This window comes from Podarcis bocagei (assembly GCF_964188305.1).
Source record: "Podarcis bocagei genome assembly, chromosome: 9".
Classification (NCBI taxonomy): domain Eukaryota; kingdom Metazoa; phylum Chordata; class Lepidosauria; order Squamata; family Lacertidae; genus Podarcis; species Podarcis bocagei.
The window spans coordinates 55,313,950-55,336,559 of NC_138134.1; the positions used below are offsets into that span (position 1 = coordinate 55,313,950).

A 22,610-nucleotide genomic window follows, 5' to 3' on the forward strand; every position below is an offset into this window, starting at 1 on the left:
ATATATTGGGCAACAGCCTGGCTGCAGAAGTTGCTGGAAGGAGGGCATACAAGGTGCCATCCAATTGTCTTAGGGACTTAGGGTTTACTCCTTAGCCTTTTTTTCTCCTGAAGGCGTCCCACAAGCATCATTTTAATCAAGTTATGGGAATGATAGGAATCAAGGAAGGCTTGGAGAGGAAAGACAAGTTTAAAACACATCCCTAAAAAGTGTGTTGCTGCCAAGGTTTGAAGGCCAGGTTGAAGGTGTTATCTGATGTGCAAACTGAGCAGAAAAGGTCCTTCACGGTATGGAAGCGTGGGAATCGCCTGCATGTGTCACGCAGCATGGTTAGGAAAGCAAAACCTTCGCACTGCTGCAAGCCCCGCCTCACCGCCCCTCCACCCGTTTCTTTTCTACCCACACTTGGAAGCTTGCCTAGTTAGGAAAGCCAACAGGAATGAATGGACTTGGGGAGGCTCTGAGCGAGGGTTGGGCACTAAGACCGCCGCGGCTCCCTTTCCGCCCAGGGTGGATTGCAGAAGCGGAGAGGAGGAGAGATCTCCAGACACGAGAGGAGGTTATAGGAAGAGGATAAAAGCAATGCTACAACAAGGATATAGCTGAGAGAGAGAAAGAGGGGCGAAGAAGAAAAGGAGAAGGTGGTGGATGAGGCCGTGTGGTGGGGATACCTGACGAGACGCTGAGCGGGGGGGGAAAGGGGGGCCTTTCGCAGACCTTGTATTGTCAGCCAGGCGTAAGGAAGCTTCCCCTCCAAGATCGTTCCAATGAACATGTCAGTGTTGACTCTGCAAGAATACGAATTCGAGAAGCAGTTCAACGAGAATGAAGCGATTCAATGGATGCAAGAGAACTGGTGAGTGATGATGGTGGTGGCGGCGGCGGCGGCGGCTCCGGGCGAGCCGGTGCTCTCTGGCTGGGAGCAAAGCGTGTGCGTCTCCGGGTGATGCTCTCGCTCCCTCCCTCCTGCCGTGGCAAGGATTACAAGCGAAGGAGGGAGGGAGCGGGGCGAGCGGTGGCGGAGGGGAGAGAATGCAGATCGCCCAATGTGCCCAAGACGCCTCTGTGCGTTCGGGGCGCGCGCGCGTGCGCCACAGAGTGCATTATTGGCGTGTGGGTCGGCGCGCATCGCGTGTAGGTAATGCTTTCCGTGAATGGGTCTAGTGTTGGGAAGCCTCCCAGGCTGGAACAAGAACACCACTGTCTTCTGGAGGAGACTGGCTCCTGTTGTTTATTTGGATGCCTATACTGTATATAGATATATTATATAATAGAGCCCATCTCCCACATTGTTCCTTGTCCTTAGAAACCATCTGCTTCTCCAGCACCACCGTTTTGCATTAGGCCCTCGCTCTGTTTCACCCATTGCGCCCCATGCGTCTTTAATTCGCACCCTCTCTTCTGTTGTGACTCCTAATTTTACTCGGGATCCTTTACCTCCCCCCACGCCTTACCATGCATGTTTCCTCTCCCCCCACCCCCTTTTGTATGTGTGTAGGAGGTGAATAGAGGCTTGTTTCGATCCATGCAAAAATAAAAAAAAAACCTCGCTTCGTTGCTGATAAAGAAGCCCCCGCTCCCAGCATCTCTCGGTGGGGCTGGGATCACTTTTACGTTATAGCCGTGCATGTAAGCGCGGGGTAGATTTCTGTGGATGGGTTTGGAGAGGATGATGAGAGGAGGGGTTCCTCTTCCTGCCGCCGGTTGCCTGGAAGGCAGGGAGGGGCTGGGAACTTGGGAGCCGAGAAGTAGTAAGGCTGGTCACATTCAGGTAAAGCAATAGTAAGAAGGGGAGAGGGGCAAATGTAAAATGATGCGCATTTGCCGCTGACGAAGTGGCCTGCATCTTCTCTGACTCTGCCGTAGGAGGGAGTTTCTGCTCACAGCTAGACTTTAGGCTAGACTCGTCAGGTGCTTTTTTATTTTATGGCCGTTTTTCCCTCCCTGCTGCCGCGATTCCAAATCTGATCTCCATCGAGATCTCTTGCTACAATAAAAGTCTCGGATAGAATGTCCTTGGCTTAAAAGTGCCTTTGATCCTGACAGCCTTCTCCAAGTAAACTTTGACTTGCCACCCCAAGAGGACTGAAAAATGCATCCTTTTTTCCCCATTTTGAAGATAATGGTGCGCATCGGAGGGAGGAAAATGGAGGGGGGAAGCTTTCCAGACAGAGGCTCATAGCACCCCCCCCCCCGGATCTAGCCTGAGCCGGCCAGCGAGACTGTGTGTGTATGCGCGCGCGCCTTTCCTCAAACAAGCACATGCCGTTGTGGGCGAATCAGTGGGGAGACGGAGAGGGGAAATGAGGTGACGCCATGGGAGCCGCTGCGCGGACAGGGCTTAATTTTGAGCCCGGGCTCGGTCCCTGAACCTATTTTTGAAACGCCGGGACCATGCAAATCAAGTCGGAGAGTGGCCAATTCCTCTGCGCATGAGCAGAGCGCGCTCCCACGGAGTGACCCAGGCCGCCGGCACACCGTGGGAAGGGAGGGGCCCGGTTAGGTTGAGCCCTGGCATCTGTTGTCTTAGAAATTTCGCTTTGGAAGGAGATGGGTGGAGAAGGCAACCCCTTTTCCCTGCATGGAGGGAGAAGGATGGAGCTGATCGTGTGTGTCTGTGTCTCCTCTTGTCCCCCTGGCCTGCTTCTGCCGCTGCGACCTGCGGGGATCCGCCATCCTTCCAGACATAAACACGTGCCTGCCCCTAGCCAGTTCACGCTCTCTCAGGTTTAAATCTGCCATACCGCTCCGCCCCTTCTTCCTCCCTTAAGTAGGCCGGGCCTGCTGCTTTGGCAAGCCTGCATGCTGGCGAGCGGCGAGTGCGCTTGCCAGGTAGCAGATTCGCCCTGGCGCGCCCCGCGTGCAAAATCTCTCCACCCCGCTCTCTTTCTCTCGGTCGTCACGCAGCATTCGCCTGTCCTCACCTGAACTGCAGCAGCTACATGAGGGAGGTCAGCAGATCGGTGGGGTGAAGTGTCTGGGTCCTCCAAGAGCCAACGAGGGCACCGTTGCACAACGGTGCCACGAGGTAGTCATCCCTGCTGGGGTGAGGAGACCAGTCTGTGTGCTGATCAGGTTGGCATGCAGGCAAGTGCGTGGCTCGCTGCGATGCTCCTTTCCACACCTGGCACAGATCTGCCAGACGATCGATTTGGAACTCTCCTCAGACGAGGTTGCCAACTGTCTAGATTTGTCTGTTTGCATGTTTCATTATTGGCCCCATTTCACGGCGGTTTGACCTGCAGCAGTCATCAGGTGAGACTTGGGGGAGGGGGGTAGAGCCAGACGTGATCACCTGATGAGCAGGTCAAACCGCTGCCAAAGGGGACATGCCAAAAAAGAGATACTCTTTGTCTGGCAGCTTAAATATTCTCCCTATCTCTCCCCCTGTCCTCCTCTACTCTGTGCAAACTTTTGACTTTTAGTCAACTTTTGTACTTCTTTTAGCCAGCAGACATTTGTTGCATGAGCTGTGGCCCTCTCACTTTGAGGTAGTGTGGCAGCCTTTGCCAACCTGGTGCCCTCCATATATTTTGGACTACAGCTCCCATCAGTCCCAGGCCAAATTCATAGAATCATAGAGTTGGAAGGGACCCTGAGGATCATTTAGTCCAACCACTTCAATGCAGAAATATGCAGCTGTCCCATACGGGAATTGAACTTGCAACCTTGGTGTTATCAGCACCCTGCTCTAACCAACTGAGCTATCAATACATTTAAAGTGCTATAATACTGTGCTAAAAAAGCACGGGTCCCCCCAAAGTATTCTGGGAGCTGTAGTTTGTCAACAGTACTCAGTTGTTAGGAGATGCCTTCTCCCCTCACAAAACTGCCTTCTCCCCTCACAAGGAGTTCCCAATGCTCCATGTGAAGATTGGCTTATTGTAAAAACCACTCTAGGAACCAGCTGTGGGAGACAAATATGGGTCTCCAAACAACTCTCAGCACCCTTAACAAACTACAGCTACCAGAATTCTTTGGGGAAAGCCTTAAAATACTTTAAATGTTATCATAGTGTTTTAAATGCATGGCATGAATGTGGCTTCAACATGATGGGAGTTGTAGTCTGTCTGGAGGGCACTAGGATGGCAAATGTTGGTGTAAGGCTTGGTCCTTCTATATGTTCTCTTCTCACCCCTACCCTGCAAAAACCCCTGGTTCTTAGATTTCTTTGCTCCATTACTTTTCTTCAGCAGCACTGCTCACTAAAAAAAGGTGAGAAAGGGGGATGCATCTCCTTTTCCCACTGTCTATTGCTAGAGGGTTCTTCCACAATAAATTTATTCATTAAATTTATATCACACATCTTCAACACACTCAAAAGTTCCCAGGGCAGCAAACAATATGAATGTAATAATAACAAAAGTACAATAAAAAATCTTGCAAAAAATAAAGAAAAGCCATCTATCAAAACCAGTACAAGCAGCTCTTCTCGGCAGTTTGGAAGGATAGAAAATCTAGGAAGTAATTCATTGACCTTAAGAATGCTCTTTTAACAGTAAACTGGTGGGGGCACTGAGGACCTTCAGCACATCATATTGCAAGCTCTTTCTTGATGGCTGTACTGAAGACTGTGACAGTATTATACTGAGCAATCTAAATTTTAATGTCTTTAGAACATTCATATCCCTCCTTTAATTTTTTTGAAAAATGAATTTTAAAATGAATTCTCATATCCATCTGTCTCCCCAACAGCTTCCCTGGTGGGGGTGGTACTGGTTTCATATCCTGAGCCCCCCTCATCTGCAGCAGCTCAGAATTTCAGGCCCTCCTTGACCGCCATGGGCCTGTCTCAGTTGATCTTGTGATGTCACACATGTTTGATGTGGTCCATCTGGGATAGGATGGTGGTGATCTGGGGATGACAGTTACACTTAATTGTAATTAATTATCCTTAACTGGTAGCATCTAGGCTTCCTGAGATGCCTAACCTCTGCAGGGGTGAAGGGCCAATTAAAATGGTCTGTCTGCAGACACTGATGGATTCCTGACTGCTCTGGAGGATGAAGTTGTGGCTGGGGCTTCATTCCTAATACCTCAAGCACCCTCTCCTGCCTGCAAGTGCTCTTGCTCTTTGGTTTACTGAAATGACTGAAGATGGCGTAGGGTGATGGTAGTTTGATTTGTATTCCAGGTAACCTTTGGGATTGTGCTGGTATGACATTGATTTTTGCCTATGCTGCCTTGTGTACTTTTGTAGAAAGGCAGGACATAAATACATTAATAATAATAATAATAATAATAGTAATAATAATAATTGGATGAAGATTTTTGATACATCAAACACAAGCTTTAGATCATTTTAGAGACTACTCTATAGTTATGATGGCAGCAAAGAAATCTGAATTCTCTGCTACCATCGCATCAGTTCAGTGCCTGCCAGCAGAGCTTTTTCCAGTGGTTAGGACCTTATTTCACCTGGAGCTAACAAACTTTTGAAAACCCGCTTTGAGCAATTATTTTTAAAAACCCAACACTTTGCTGATAAAGTTGCCCATATCTGCTCCAAATTCACTCTGCATTTAAATCATGAGCAATGTATGTGCCCTTGATACCAGCTTGACATATTCTGATTGACACATTTCAGTTTCTTCAACCTGTGGATGTGGACAAGTTGCTTGGAGCTTTGAGACCAAACCTGTTATTGTTGACCTTGTCCATCCTGGCTGGTGAAAGCCACTAGCGGAGCAAGATGGCAAGATTGGTTAAATCTTACCTTTTGCAGAAGGTACAGCACCATCTACTTTAAAGCAAGCAGTAGTAAGACCTCAGTGGACCTTGCCACTTTAGACAATTCTAAGCCAGTCTCTCATTTTTTCATTTCATAGCAAATTGCTCCAATGAGTGGCAATGACTCATCTTCAGGCTTCCTTGGTCAAAACTGATTATTGGGATCATTTGTAATCTGAGTTGAGGACTGATTTTGGAACTGAAACTGCCTTGGTCACCTTGGTGGGTGACCTTCACTGGGAACTGACTTGGTGGGGTGACCTTCACTGGAAATTGACTAGGGCAGGGGTGGGGAACCTGTGGTTCTCCAGATGTGGCTGGATTGTAACTCCTATAATCTCTGACCATTGACGATGCTGGCTGGGGCTGATGAGAACTGAAGTCCAACAACATCTGGAGGATCACAGGTTCCCCCACCCTCAGGTTAGGGGGAGTGTAGTCCTGGTCTTTGATACTATCAGTCAAAACATCTTTCTGGTTAATAGGAGAGCTGAACTGGGACTTGGGATATAGAGTATATCCTGTTCTAGATGGAATAGTATACCCCTTGAAAGACTCAAGTTCATAGCTGGTGCAGAGAAGGCATGTTTTGTACATTCATAAAGACTTGACAAGCTTGGAGACAGGAAGGAAAAAACAGTTTCACCATATAGTAGTACCTCGGGTTAAGTACTTAATTCGTTCCGGAGGTCCCTTCTTAACCTGAAACTGTTCTTTTTTTTTTTATAAAATTTTTTATTGGTTTTACGAAATTTTAAAGAACAAACAAACACTTAAAAAAAAAACCAAACATACACGTATAATTTCATAACATATTTTCATAAACCTCTTTTCTGGGACTTCCCCATACCCCCCCTTTCTGCATCCCAATGTCCATAATTTTATAGCAACTCCCAATTGTTACTTTCCAACCTCAGTCATCTTAGTCATCTCTATATTCTAACCTTATGTCACTGTATCCCTTTGTTCCTAAGAACCAAAACACTCTAACATTCATTGAGTTTATAATAGTCCTTAAGATAACTTTTGAATTTTCTCCATTCTTCTTCCACTGTCTCTTTTCCTTGGTCACGGATTCTGCCTGTCATCTCGGCCAATGTCATATAGTCCATCACTTTCATCTGCCATTCTTCCAGAGTGGGTAGATCTTGTGTCTTCCAATGCTTTGCGATGAGTATTCTTGCTGCTGTTGTAGCGTACATAAAAAAAGCTCTATCCTTCTTTAACACCAATTGGCCGACAATGCCCAAGAGAAAGGCCTCTGGTTTTTTAGGAAAAGTACATTTAAGTACCTTTTTCATTTCATTATAGATCATTTCCCAGAAAGCCTTAATCTTCGGGCATGTCCACCAAAGGTGGTAGAAAGTACCTTCAGTCTCTTTGCATTTCCAACATTTGTTATCGGGCAGATGATAAATTTTTGCCAGCTTGACTGGGGTCATGTACCACCTGTATACCATTTTCATAATGTTTTCCTTTAAGGCATTACATGCCGTAAATTTGATACCGGTGTTCCATAACCATTCCCAGTCATCTGACATGATATTATGACCAACATCCTGTGCCCACTTAATCATAGCTGATTTGACTGTTTCCTCCTGTGTATTCCATTTCAGCAACAAGTTATACATTCTAGATAAATTCTTAGTATTAGGTTCTAACAATTCAGTTTCTAATTTTGATTTTTCCATCTGGAAACCGATTTTCCTGTCCTGTTTGAAAAATTCCACTATTTGATGATATTGAAACCAATTTTGTACCTTATGCTTCAGTTTCTCATAACTTTGCAATTTCAACTTATCTCCATCATATTCCAAAATTTCCCAATACTTCGGCCATCCGACCTCCATATTGAGTTTCTTCACTGCCTTGGCCTCCACTGGTGAGACCCATCTAGGGGTTTTGTTTTCCAACAGATCTTTATATCTTATCCAAACATTAAACAGTGCTTTTCTAACAATGTGGTTCTTAAAGGCACTATTAACTTTGTCATACCATAGATATGCATGCCAACCAAAAGCATTGTTGAAACCTTCCAGATCTAAGATGTCTGTGTTTTCGAGGAGCATCCATTCTTTCAGCCAGCAAAATGCTGCTGCCTCATAGTACAATTTCAAGTCCGGCAGGGCAAAACCCCCTCTTTCTTTAGCATCTGTCAATATTTTAAATTTGATTCTGGGCTTTTTGCCCTGCCAGACAAATTTCGAAATATCTTTCTGCCACCTCTTAAAACATTCCATCTTGTCCAGGATCTGCAAGGTCTGGAACAAAAATAACATTCTAGGCAATACATTCATTTTAATCACAGCAATTCGGCCTAGCATTGACAATTTCAAATTTGACCATATTTCTAGATCTTTTTTAATTTCCGACCAACATTTTTCATAGTTATCTTTATACAAATTCACATTTTTAGATGTCAGATAAACCCCTAGGTATTTCACCTTCTTGACCAGTGTCAACCCTGTCTCCTCTTGAAACTTCTCCTTTTCTATCTCTGTTAAATTTTTTCCTAAGACTTTGGTTTTTTGTTTATTCAGCTTAAATCCAGCTACCTGGCCAAACTGTTGTATTATTTCTAAAACCTTTTTCGTACTAGTGTTTGGCTCTTGCAAAGTCAATACTAGGTCATCTGCAAACGCTCTTAGCTTGTAATGTTTAGCTCCGACCTGCACTCCCTTAACCTGCTGGTCTTCCCTTATCATATTCAGCAACACCTCCAGAACTGAGATAAAAAGTAATGGGGAAATTGGACACCCCTGTCGTGTTCCTTTTTCTATCTTAAGTTCCTCCGTCACTACGTTATTTACAATCAATTTGGCTTTTTGTTCAGAGTATATTGCAGCCATACCATTCTCAAAACCTTGACCTACCCCCATCCCATGGAGATTCTTTATCATAAAGCTCCAAGAAATATTGTCAAAGGCTTTCTCTGCATCCACAAAGATCAATACTGCTTTAGTGTTTATGTTCACCTCTAGCTTTTCCAAAATATCTATCACATTCCTTACATTGTCTGCTAGGTGTCTTTTAGGGAGAAAGCCTGCTTGGTCCCCATGAATCTTCTCCATCAACACTCTTTTAAATCTTTTTGCCAAAATGTCTGCAAAGATTTTGTAATCCACATTAAGTAGTGATATTGGGCGGTAGTTCTTCAGTTGAGTCTTTTCAGTCTCTGTCTTTGGTATGAGTGAAATATATGCTTCTTTCCACGATTCAGGTGTCTTTTTTCCCTCAAGGATCTCATTACAGACTTCTTTTAATGGTTGAATCAGCCATTCCTTCAGCGATTTGTAGTATCTTGAAGTCAATCCATCTGGTCCTGGAGATTTGCCCAGTTGCATATTCTGAATGGCAGCCTCTATCTCTTGTTCTGTTATTCTCTGGTTCAAATCCATCTTGTTTTGATGAGAGATTTTTTGTAGTCCATATTTATCAAGGAATTTATCTATATCTTCTTCATTTTGCGGGCCTTGAGTATAAAGCTTTTTAAAATAACTCAGGAAGCAATTTCTAATTTCATTAGGTTTAGAGATATTCTTTCCATCCACTTCTAAACTTGTAACTGTATTTAGTTTCTGCCTTTTTTTCAGTTGCCAGGCCAAAAGTTTACCGCATTTATTTGCTGATTCAAATGTCTTTTGCTTCATCTGCTTTATCTTCCATTCAATCTCCAGGTTCATCAATTCCATGTATTGTGATTGATATAACTTGATCTCTCTTAAAATCTCCTGGGACTTTGGTTTTGCTCTTAATTTTTTCTCTCCTTCTTTTATCTTTTCCAAAATCTTTTCTTTTTTCTCATTTTGTTTTTTCCTCTTTATTGAGTTTTGTTGAATCAAGAAGCCTCGCATCACCGCTTTGCTTGCGTCCCAGATCACTCTTTTCTCAACGTCAGCCCTCAAATTTATTTCAAAATAGTCTTTTAAGGTTTTTTGGGCCTTCATAAGGATCTCCTTGTCTCGAAAGAGGGCGTCATTCATTCTCCATCTAAATTGACCAGTTGTTGTAAGTTTCATTTCCATCTTCACGGCGTTATGGTCGGAGCAAGTTTTTGGGCAGATTTCCACCTTCTTAATCTTTGGAGCCATACCACTAGTAATCCAAATTTGATCAATTCTGGTCCAGGTCAACATTGCTTGGGAGAAAAAGGTTCCCTCTCTCTCCAGAGGGTTCCTTGTTCTCCAAATATCTATCAAGTCCATGTTTTCAGTCATTTCAAAGAAAGTCTTAGGAAGTCTCCCTTCCTTACTGATTGTTAGTCTTTGTGCCTTATCCATATTAGTGGAGACCACGCCATTCATGTCTCCCATAATTATCATATTGTAGTCCAAGTAGTCCGTCAAGGTTTCATGAAGTCTCTTAAAGAAGTCAGATTTGCCTTCATTTGGTGCATAAATTCCAACAACTAGAAGTTTTTCTCCTTGTACTTGTATCTCCACTGCCAAATATCTCCCTTGTTCATCTTTAAATATCATTTTTGGAGCCCATTTTTCTTTCACATATATTACAACTCCTCTTTTCTTAACTTTGTCTGATGAAACAAATTCTTGTCCTAGCCTTTTATTTGTAAGTAGTCTCCTGTGGGCTCTAGTTATATGAGTTTCTTGTAGACATATCAAATCCAGCTGTTCTCTATTCAATATATGGAATACTTGTCTTCTCTTCAAAGGCCCATTGAGCCCATTACAATTCCAACTAAGGAATTGCAAAGCCATCTTGTTATTTTCTTAAGGCTCCTCCAACAGCTCCAAGTTGTTGCTCTTCTTCTGATGGTGGTGGTTTTTGTCCAATCGAGAGATTCAGGATATCTAGTGCTCTCCTCTGTTCTGCCAGTACATCCACAGTCCCCTTCTGTAAGTCCTCCTGATTTCTTGCCAAAAATTTGTCTTTATCTTGAATTGTCTTTATTTTCACCTTTTTTGCCTTGTAGTCAAATGACAGTCCTTGTGGAAATTCCCACCTAAAGCGGATGCAATTTTTCTTTAACAAAAGAGCCAGGTCCTTGTAGAAGTTTCTTAAGTCCAAGATATATTTTGGGATGTCTTTAAAGATCTGTACAGTTGAATTGCCAATTTGCAGGGCCTTTTCAAAATGTAGTCCTAATATTTTGTCTCTTTCCTCCTTGGATCTAAATGTAATCAGGCAGTCTCTCGGGGTCTTTCTGTCCTGTTTTTTACCCAGTCTAAAAGCTGTTGTAATTTTAAATTCGTCTTCGTCCAGATCCCAGCAGTCCACAAACTCCCGTGTCAGGTATTCCGCAAGATTGTCTCTCTCGTTCTCCGGGATCGATCTTAATTTCAAATTTCTCTCTTTTCTCTGTAACTCCCACAAGGCCAAAGTTGCATCATGCTCATAGACCTTCTTAGCAATCGGCTCTAATTTCTCTTGCGTCTCTCCAGCAACAGCTTTGGCATCCTCGGCAATTTGACGTGTAGTAGCGTTTTCCTCCACCAATTTATTTATAGATTCTGTATTCTGGTTTAATCTTGCTGATATTTCTGTTAATTTTTGTGTATTTTCTGAAGTCTGTTTTGTCAAAGACTCCAGAGTTTGATTTATCTTGAGGAGAGCGTCTGTCACAGCTTCCATAGAGGCAGCTGCTCCTTTTTCCTGTTCTGTTGTTCCTGCTGGTCCTGGAGTTGCAGCTGAAATTGAACCTCTTTTCTTTGTCTGTTGCTGTTGCAGCTGTTGTTGTTGTTGCCTAATTTTGGCTCTTGTGACAATCTCTTCTTGTGCGCCACTCATGTCAAGGTCACTTCCCACGGGAGCTGTTTCCTGTTGGAAAATTCCACTGTCCTAGGCCGTGTCGAACTTTACTTTACCCTCTAGGGGGAGCAAATCAAAATGGCCATAAAGTAAAATGTCCAAGTACAAGAACAAAGGAGAATGTCCAAAGGTATAGAAAAGAGAGATTAACACAGTCCAAGTCAATATTGCTAAAAGCTTGTAGCTGCAAATTGCCACAGTTTCCCAGTTTATGCTGTTTCTCCTTGTAATACACTGTAGCCAGTCACTATGTGAACTTTGTATCACAATATCTCTTTGCAGGCAAAAGTCAGTTCAGTGACCTATTGTTCTGAAAGGGCAGACCGTTTCGTACTTTCAATAGATGAGACAGCAGAGGATTTTTACTTCAGGTAAATCATGCAGTTTTTAAAGTCTCATTCACCTCCCCTCTGCCCTGCTAGCTAGAGGGGAGATCTAAAGTCTCAGTGCCCGGTTTGGTTAATTAAAGAGCGAGTTTCATCGGATGCAAGTTTAAAGTTCCGTTGCTTTCACTTTCATGTAGTCGGGGGGAGGCAGACTTCCTTGATTTAATCCCCCGCTTTTAGCTCAATTTTCAAGATTTAAAAGGGTCCCAATTGTTTTTCAAATCCTACTCACGGGAATTCCGTCCAGATTTTCTTTTCAGGAAGAAATCGGCGCTCTCCGCTTATGGCGACGCGGCTTCACTTCGCAGGCTGGGTAGCGACTCTCAGCACCGCGCTCACTCCCGATGTCGATCCGTAGCCTTTAAAAAGGCTCTTTCACGGTACCGGGGGGCGCAAAGGTGCCCACCGAGTCTCCTTGTTCTCAGGCTTCAGCGCCTGAGATTTTAGGGGTCCCCCGCTCGCCGTAGCGGGTAAGACCCGAACTTGCGAAGCAGTCCTTCTCCGGAGCTCGGAGGCAGGACCGCCATTAAGCGCTGGCACCGACCGGAAGTCTCTAACCTGAAACTGTTCTTAACCTGAAGCACCACTTTAGCTAATGGGGCTTCCTGCTGCTGCCGCGCCGCCAGAGCACGATTTCTGTTCTCACCCTGAAGCAAAGTTCTTAACCTGAAGCACTATTTCTGGGTTAGCGGAGTCTGTAACCTGAAGCGTATGTAACCCGAGGTACCACTGTATACAAATCTATGTGCCAGGGCACATCACTTTTCAAAAATGGGCCTCACATTAGGAACTCTAAGATGAATTAAAAATCTGGTTCTTCTACTGACACACTGAAAGCCTAACTGAAGAAAAAAATGATGTGATCAAATTGTCAAATAGATTTGAGGCACTTCTCTTTCAACAGAAACACCTTTATAGAAATGGCATCAATGTACCACCTTACTGTTAGCTACTGAAAACAGAGGGAATTTAGCTCAGTTTATGCTCTCAGGCCCTTCTCCACAACTCCATCCACATCCTTTCCCTCTCTTTTCTGGATGCCACTGTGTCACCTCCCACTTTTGTCACCCACTATCTTTTACTTCTTCAGCTTGTGTCTGTTGGCAGCTTCATACATGTTCCCCAGGTAGCGTGCCACCTTGCAGTCTGTTGCTTATCTTCTGTACCCCACATATCATCATTGCTAGCACACCTATGCTCCAGTCTGTATCTTATTTTCGACATCTGCTTTGTATCTCACTCTTTCAAGTAGTCATCACTGGACTAGATGACCCTCAGGGTCCCTTCCAACACTACATTTCTATGATTCTATGTATTCTAGTTTATGGCCTCTCTATAGTCTTCTATAGTACTTTGCCTCATTGTTTGCAATGAGCTATCCTGTTCAACCCATCTCTGCTTTTTTATCTGTTGCACCAACAAGCTCTCTAATTGTTTTATCCATTTGGGAGGGAAGGAAAGGGATAAATTATTACCCCCATCACTGATTTACACACAAAATTTTGTCCAGATGTCTTTCTCCTATATCTATAGTAAGCATTTTATCCACTTCTCACTAACAGTAGCAGAATGGCTGAGAGCTGGACAAGTATCAATACCCAACTCTCATTTTTTACTCACTTTGCCAAACAAACCTGTACTCTGTTAGGTGAATCTTCAGAATTTTCTGTGTGACCTTCGAAATTTATTGGAAAGTAACACAAAAGAAGTCATGTGTGGATGCTTCTTCTGTCTCCTATGAGGAAGGGTAGCCTTGAAAGGTTGGAAATTGTCTGGTTTTGAAAAATATAGTTTCTGTTGCCTCTGGTAAGTTTCTTGGAGCTTTGTAGGGCTGGGAGCAATATATGTTGAGCTTCACACTTCTCACTAAAGGGGGAAATGAAACATTTCAAACTTGTGCAATAATTATATGTGATACTGATGCTTATTGTCAGATGATATTTGCTGCTAATCTTTAGTGATTGTTTACATTGTAATGAGCTTGTGCTTTAGCTTCCCGGACATTTCCTTAGGTGTACTAGTCAAACTCAAGGTGTGTGCAGGTTCAGTTAAAGAATTACACCAGGTATCTTTCAACTACTTACGGTATGTGTTTCATAGTAAATATTATTGATATTGATTTGCAACATGGTACTTACTTCTAATCAGAGGCATATCTAAGGATTGGGAAAACCAGCTGCCCGAAATGTGTCTTTAATTACCTGTGTAAAGTGGTAAGTTTAGGCAAGAGCTGAGAGCTGAGTGGTAGGAGAAATGGCAAGCCAGTGTCTTCATCTTCTATGTGTTGTCTTCTTCTTCTTTGCCGAGTCAGCTTGTCTTCCATAAACACCGTTTTAACAGTGAGTCCACTTGGGATGGGTTTTTGGAAGACGCCTGTGCATGAATTTGTTTTATTTGTGTAGATCAGTGCACGCTGATTTACGCACGGTCTTCGCAGTAAGGCTCTATTTCAATGGCATAAGTATCATGACGACCGGTAGATTCTTTTCTGCTGCAGCCTTCATCTGCCTTCACAGCCGTTGTAACATACCGCTTGTTATCATCCGCCTGTTCTTCCATTGAGGACTTCTTGGGTCATTCTTTATCTAGCTTCTCCCCTTTGACCTTACCATCTTGGGTGACCCTGCTGGGAGTACGAGACTCCCGGCGGCTTCACTCACAAGGGTCATAGGAACGTTCAAGCTCACTCACCACAACAAGGTGATGATCTAGCGAGTGAGAGTGTGAAGGTAGACTGTGGGATACTGTGGAGTGTGAAATATACCGTATGTGTGCGGCATTGTGGTGAGATAAAATGTAGGAGAAGCTTCCTTTCCTTCTTGCACTGTAGCACAAAGGCATGCTTCGCCTCCCTCCTCCTCCTCCTCACTTTGTCCTTACCCTGGACTCTTCAAGTACTTCGGTTCTGTAACATGTAGCAATTTCTGGTGTGGCTGTTGTGGTTGATTTTTTTTTGGGGGGGGGGAGGGACTCTGATACAGTTCCTTGCCAAGGAACCCTAGGTATGCCTCTGGTTCTAATACTAAGCAATTATTTTTAATAGCTAGGTCACACTATTAAAAAAAAATCAACTACCAAATATTTGTTAAGCTAAATGAAGTAGATTACTTTAGAGTGTTACAATGATTGGGCAATACATGTTGCATTCCAAGATTATTAATGTAGAACTATTATTCAGTACAAAAGTGACTCAGCAGGTAAACTCTTTTTGTAAGTAGCTTTGAGGTTATTTTTACAATAAAGTGGTGTACAGTATCAGTTTTATAAAAGAAATAAGTCAACTACAGGGACACTTTGATTTACAGTGGTACCTTGGTTGTTGAATTTAATCTGTTCTGGGAGTCCATTCGATTCCCGAAATGGTTTGAAAACCAAAGCTTGGCTTCCGATTGACTGCAGGAGCTACCTGCACTCAAGTTGAAGCCGCGTCGGATGTTCAGCTTCCAAAAAACGTTTGCAAACCGGAACACTTACTTCCAGATTTGCGGCGTTCAGGAGCCAATTTGTTTGGGAGCCAAACCGTTCGAGAACCAAGGTAACGTTGTATAAATCTGTATTCTCAGCTAGGCTCTGATGTGCATCTTTTTTGAGTGACCTTGTAGGGATCATACAACTGCCTCTGTTTCTCCAGCTGTAACACGAGAATAACGCTTACCTCGAAGAGGATTAATTTCTTATTGTTTCTGGAACTCTCTGCGAACAGGGAAAATGCAGAATGTGGTATAAATAAAGAAGAAACCACAACCCTCATTATGAAATCCCTTGGGTATCTTAATTCGCTGCAGAAGTTTACCTGCTGGGATCTCAGTAATAGCAAGCTCTCACTGTTTTGCCTCATGGGGGAACTTAGTGCTTTTACACTGATTCCTTCCAGTTTCAGGTATTAGATCAGCCGCAAGTCTATATCAAATGTGTGACTTTGCGTACTGTGTTAAAGGGCCCCAGTGAAGCAAACCCTTAAGCTTCATTTCATAATGCTTTAGGATGGGGTAGAAAATGGAATGGAACCGAGACTCGGGAGATGTTTACTAAATTCCTTGAAAATACTGGAAAGATTGAGGAGGGTGCGCAGGAAACTGGTCCATCTACCTCAGTGGTGTTTACACTTAGTACTACAGAAAGGTTTCACCCAGGTTTTGGATGGGTCTTTTCCAGCCCTACCTGGAGATTCCAGGGATCGAACCTGGAACTTTCTGCATGCAAATGTTTCCTACATTTCTAGGGACTGCTTATTTTCAAGACATCCAGTTTCCACTTCCACCACCACCCCGCAGTAAAGAAGGAAGATTGCATTATTAGCAAGGGGTTGGAATTCTAGGCATGTTTGCTGGGAGATGAGCACTATTGAAATTAATGGAATTTATGTATGCAAGGTGAGAGGTAGGATTGTACAGGAAAGCTATTATTGCTATCCATGCATCATGGGGGGGGGCTCTCAAGAGATGAGGTTGCTCTAGGCATTTAGCCTCTCCCCATGGTGTGAAAAGCTGATTCTGCTGGGTTCAAAATCCATAGCATGTAGAGCATGCTTCCCTCTTCTAACTCCCAAAGCAAGTGTGGCAGGGGGCAGAGCTGATGAGGACTGGATGGCAGGACCAGTTTTACATGAGCCTTAATGCCCTTGCAATATTCTGTTGCCTTCTTCCTCCTCCTTGCAGCCCAATGCCCACAGATCCCTGGCACTAGACACCCGTTTCTTGCAAATCCTCATGCAGTGCAAAGATATTCCAGTCTATGGGACCTTTGCAAGAATTGCCTTTCCCCAAACCAAACTTACAGCAGCTGATCCACATTTCATCATGACTTTACTCCAAGGAGCTCAGGGTAGTATGTACAATTCTCCCTGGACAAACACTTTGAGCTCACAACAACCCAGTTAGGCAGAGAAATAATGACTGATCCATGGTCACCCATTCATAGCTGAGAGAGATTTACACATGAGCCTCCTGAATTTAACAGAATCACTACCCTGCTCTAATAATCAGACACTTCATATTTTAAATTCTCTTGCCTTGCGGTCTGGCTAGTTAGTTTTAACATTGAACATTTCCTTTTGCCATTTCCTGTTTAGAGTGAGGGGGGACCAATTCTCTCCCCTTTCCTCAGCTACCTCTATAGAGTTTAATTCCAAAACACAAAGTTCTTTCCCACCATGGCGTATATTATTTTTAGTTTTATCAGTACTTTGTCAAGGTCATGGGTCGGCAAACTAAGGGCCATGGGCCGAATCAGGCCCAATTGTCTTCTAGATCCGGCCCGTGGACAGTCTGGGAATTGCTGCGTGGATTGCTAGTGCATGCATTCTTTCCCTCCCTCTCTTTGCCTCACATGGTGGTGCTTTTCTCCTCAGTTGATGGAGCAATCTTATCCCACACCAGGCACCGTCAACATCAGGAGTTGGCTCACCTGCCTGCCCGCCTCAGCATGGCGGCACTGTGAAGGGGGCGTGTGATGCCAGCTGCAGGCTGCTGCGGCCTTTTCCTCCCTCTCTTCCTCCCTCTCCTTCAGTCCGCCCTTCCTGGCGATGCCCCGGTTCCCCTACCTCCATCCACGGCTCCTCTGCCAGGGCTGCTGCTTCTGTCTTCGCCAACTAACGCAGCCTCCTACCCTGCCATAGCCCTGGCTGGCTGGAGAAGCCCAACTGCTGCTTTTGGGACAACAACTGGGACAGGTAAAGCGAAGCATCTTCAGGCCTCTTTGCGGGTAGACGAAAATTGTTCATTTTCTCTCTCTTCAAAATATAGTCCTGCCCCCCCCCAAGGTCTGAGGGACAGTGGACCGGCCCCGTGCTGAAAAAGTTTGCTGACCCCTGGTCAAGGTCATAGACTCAGTAGAGGAAGACTATTTTTCAAACCTAATCCCTCTCCCTCTCCCACATTTCTCACAAATCTCAGTTTTTAACAATTATATGTTCAAATCTTTGAATCCATTCACATCAAAATAATTATAAGATCCAACATAGTAATATTAAATAGATTTCAATTGCTAAAAACTTTCCTTTCCACAATCATAAGTCTTCATCTTCTTTGGCGATCAGTCATAGCCGAGTAAGATTGTCTTCCATAAATACGGTTTTAGAAATAAGTCCGTAAGTGACTATGGACGACAAGGTGATGATCCAGTGAGTGGGACAACCATAAGTAGAAGGTTTAAGACAGTGGTGTTGGGGCTCTCTGATGTTCCCAGGAGTCTGGCACCACCTTCCCTTTTCTGTCTCTCAACCCTGCATAGTAGCCGCTTTTAAAGTCTCCTGATATTAACAATCAGTGAAGAGAATCTAATATAGTAAATCAATGTTGTGGTTCGAGGACCCGACCCCCGCGATGTGAAATGAATACACAAGGACACGTGATATAAGGTTAATGGGCATGGAAAGGCCACAACTTTATTGATTACAGCAGTGAAAAGGTATTGGCTTAGGCATTGGATCTCAAAACAAGTGGGTTTATTCACCAGTAGGTGGAGCCTGTTGATGCTAATCCAACTATAGGCTCCCCCCTGATGTCACCGAGGGTCGTGCTATGGCCTCCCGCCAAGCAGGCATCGGACAGAACACACAACCACCAGATTCCTTTAACGGAACACCCAAAAATTGAAGGCATAGGCGATGGCCACACCTAGCCCTTCGACACACAACAACACATTATTCCAATGCCTAACCTACCCACCAATACCACAAAAGTTGTGGCGATTGCTACGGGGTAGGCGAGAAAACCAAAAAGCCTAATGCCAAATGGAAAAACTCCTACCAGGCCCCCTAGACAACCAGGGCAACCAACCTAAGGTCCATAGCAAGGCCAATGACCTAAGCCCTAACTCTAAGGGAGTGGAGGGTGGGTGACTCGTGATGAGACGACGGCGAAGAATGAGGCCGGAGAGAGGCTGGCGCCGCAGCAAAAGGCTGCTGAACACGCCCCCTCCGAGGCACCTGGTTGGATGCCTCCAGAGGGGCGTGGGTGCCAGCCAGGTGAGGTGGAGGCAGGGGGCTACGCCCCCTGCTAGGGGCGGCGCTCAGGCTCCCGCCCACAACCACTCCCCTCTCTTCCAGGGAGGAGAGTCTTTATTAAATTTATTTTAGTCAGTGTTCACAGTGAATAATCTTGTCCTCTTCTTTTGATCTTGATTTTTAGCCAGCAAATGCCTTTTAAGTACATAGTTGTAAATCCGTTAATTTTGACATCATCAGAGTAAATCCCAAAGTACTTTACCAGAAGTAAAATAGTTTGCAGAGAGTCAGTCTGTGGGCCATCAGTGAGTCTGCAGGACCCTGAGACACCCCGTCGCCCTCTCGCTCTTCCCCTCGCTCTACAGAGCCAAATCTTATAGAGCCATCAGATTCCCAGTCCGATCACCATGTTGCGAAGTCCTCTCCATTGTCATTGTCAAAATAATAATCAGCTGTCAGTCTTGTCAGCATGGGGATATGTGGGTGAGGAGCAGGGAAGGGAACTATCTTGCAATTTCAGGCTCCCTCCCTGGCTATTCGGCAACAATGGAAGCTACTTTAAAGCCACAATGGATTGCATAGTACCATTGTACAACCAACCAATGGTATGTTAGCATACCATTAATCCTGCTTAAGTATAGGTTCAGTAAGATCAATAAAACAATTTCTGGAATAATTTCAAAAGATGACCTCAATAAGGTCAGTAGTGTGTTACAAAATGTTTGATGGAGCCAAACATTCCATAACACGCAATTGATCTTATTGAGGTCAACTTTTGAAATTAATCCATAGTTTCAGGTAGGCTTCATAAGAGTGTAAGAAGAGCCTACTGGATCAGGCCAATGGCCCTTGTAGTCTAGCATCTTGTTCTCACAGTGGACAACCCGTTGCCTGAGGGAAACCAGCATGCAGGACAGTCTCCTCTACCATGATTTCCAGCAACTGGGGTTCAGAAGCATTGCTGTCTCCAACTGTGACAGCAGAGCATAGCTATCGTATCCAGTAGCCATTGATATCCCAGTCCTATGAATTTGTCTGATCTTATATCAAAGTCACCCACGTTACTGGCCATCACTGACTCCCATGGGAATGAAGGCTATACCTGTTTTATAACTGTAATGGTGTTATCTGTTTTCACAATTGAATTTTCAGTTGCAATCCACCCTGGGACTTTGGGATGAAGGCAAGAATTGTTTTCCCCCAACATAAATACAGTGGTACCTTGGGTTACATACGCTTCAGGTTATATACGCTTCAGGTTACAGACTCCGCTAACCCAGAAATAGTACCTCGGGTTAAGAACTTTGCTTCAGGATGAGAACAGAACACAGCAGCAGCAAGAGGCCCCATTAGCTAAAGTGGTGCTTCAGGTTAAGAACAGTTTCAGGTTAAGAACGGACGAATTAAGTACTTAACCTGAGGTACCACTGTAGATACATAAAAAATACTAATCTAATTTTACCAGTTGGAAGTAGCTCCTATTGATGGTGTTCAGTGGAGTCAGAGGATAGAAATGAGCTCAAACACACAGCCTTTACAAAAATATGGAACATTCCCAAATGCGTTTTGAAAAACAACAGCACCAGAATATAATCCTATTTACCAGTATTTTGTTTATACACTCCCTTCTCAAAACGACATGCCTGTGATCCCAGTGAGGTTTATACACATGAGACCTGAGACAAAGCTTTGCAGTGTGGAGTGCTCCTGTTTAGGGTTCCATGTCCTCTTCCAGAATATTCCAATTCTTCCCCTCCCCACGCCTGGTTTTCTACCTGTGTGAAATGGAATTGTGTGCAATAGTGTGATTATGCTTTAAAATATGGGTGGCATCTGCAGGGCTGTCCTTACCATTAGGCAGAGTCAGGCAGTTGGTTGCCTCAGGTGGAAGCTGGAGTGTGTTACCAGGAGTCATTCATCATGCCATGCATATTAAGCTAGCCGAGTCTTATTTTCCTCTTTTGGATCTGCGAACCCTGTGGCTTCTCCACACCTACTGACACCTTCCTCTGTCTTGTCTATGGGTAGTGTTGTTTTCGCCTCCATAAAGATAAATAGATAGATAAATAGATAGTTGGGTGGATAGATTCCAAACTGCTGCCATTGCCTTGTGGTCAAAGCTTTAGGTCCTGAATGGAGCAAATCAAACTGTTTTCTTGGGGTGGGGTGGGGATTATTAATGTACAGTGGACCCTTTAGTTACATACCACTCTGGATACATAACTTTCGGGTTACAAATGTTTTGCCATGTGTGCATGTGCAGAAGCGCTCCGTGCACATGCACAGAAATGGCACCTCTCCCTACGGACTTTACGGGTTGCGGACGGATCCCTGGAATGAATATAATTCGTATCCGGAGGGTCCACTGTATTATCTATGGAACATGCTCCCCCAGGAGGCAGTGATGGCCACCAACTTGGATGGCTTTAGAAGAGGACTAGACAAATTCATGGAGGAGAGGGCTTTCAATGGCTACTAGCTGTGATGGCTATGCTCTGCCTCCACAGCTGGAGGCAGCAATGCTTCTGAATACCAGTCGCTGGAAACCATGGGAGGGGAGAATGCTCTTGTGCTCATCTTTCTGCTCCCTGGTTTCCCACAGCCATCTTAGCAGCCACTGTGAGAACAGGATGCTGGACTAGATAGGCCATTGTCCTGATCCTGCAGGAATGCCAGCGCCTGTTGCTATCAATTCAGAAAGGTGGAATGGCGCTGGTTGTGAGAAGGGGAAAGGAGCACCTGTCCATCTGCGGAGGCTCGTATTCAGTGCTATCTCATGGTCTGTCCTTTTCCCCACTTGTCGCAGCTCCTCCTTTCTCAGATTCCAAACCTGCAGCCAACGAGCTTATCTACTTTTTCTTTTCACAACACCTGGTTGCTGTACAGACATAATTGGCTAGTATTGCAGAGTACATATTGAGAAATGGGCGAGTAATTGGCTGACAAAGTAAATCCAACACCTCGTCAATAATAATAATAATAATAATAATAATAATAATAATAATTTATTATTTATACCCCGCCCATCGTCAATACTGCACTAGCTCACACTTCCTACTCCAGGTTTTTGACACTCTTTAGTTGACCTGGTATAAGGTCATTAACATAAGCACCACCATCACCATGATGATCACCATTATCATATATTTATACCCCACCTTTTCCCCTAATAGGATTCAAGGTGGCTTACAGGTAAAAACAAGAACTGCCAAAAGCATAGAAAAAACAATCCTTCAATATATATAGAATTAAAACTATATACTTATATAAAATCTCTTAAAACCAGACAAATAATTACAATAATGCAGCATAGTACCAGCCTTTTCATTAAAAGCAGTCAGTTCCCAAAATCTTGTTGAGCAGAGACCTGGGTGTCCATACTAAGGGCTGAGTGCAGAAGCACACCCAATCTGTGTTTTCAGAGGGAGTGTTACCCCATACAGCGCAGGCCGAATCTCTATTCCCTGCTGCACCTTCTGACTAACCTGAATTGTCTGGATTAAGTTTCAGCTTGTTGACCCTCATCCAGGCCATTACTGATGATAGACACCAGTTTAGAACTGAGACAGCTTCCTTGGATTTAGGTGGAAAGGAGAAAAGGAGCATGCAGAACCCTGAAACTCTGGATAGCATTTCCCAGCAGTTTCATGTAAATTGTAAATAGCATGGGGGATGGAACAGAACCCTCTGTCCAGTTCCTGGCTTAGGTCAACCACCAAGCTGATCAAAGCCATCTCTGTCCCATAAACAGGCCTGAAACGAGATTGAAATTGATCTAG

General features: G+C 44.3%; 1 protein-coding gene across 1 annotated transcript in view; it reads left to right on the top strand.

The window, feature by feature from the left end:
- The first annotated feature begins 518 nt into the window (after nucleotides 1-518).
- The window catches only part of ELOVL6 (ELOVL fatty acid elongase 6), an 80,297-nt gene continuing 58,205 nt past the window's right edge, over nucleotides 519-22,610 (top strand). The window contains exon 1 of the mRNA XM_081209413.1: nucleotides 519-856. Within this exon, the coding sequence (XP_081065539.1) occupies nucleotides 768-856 (89 nt within the window). The 5' untranslated portion in view covers nucleotides 519-767. The remainder of the gene's footprint in view (nucleotides 857-22,610) is intronic.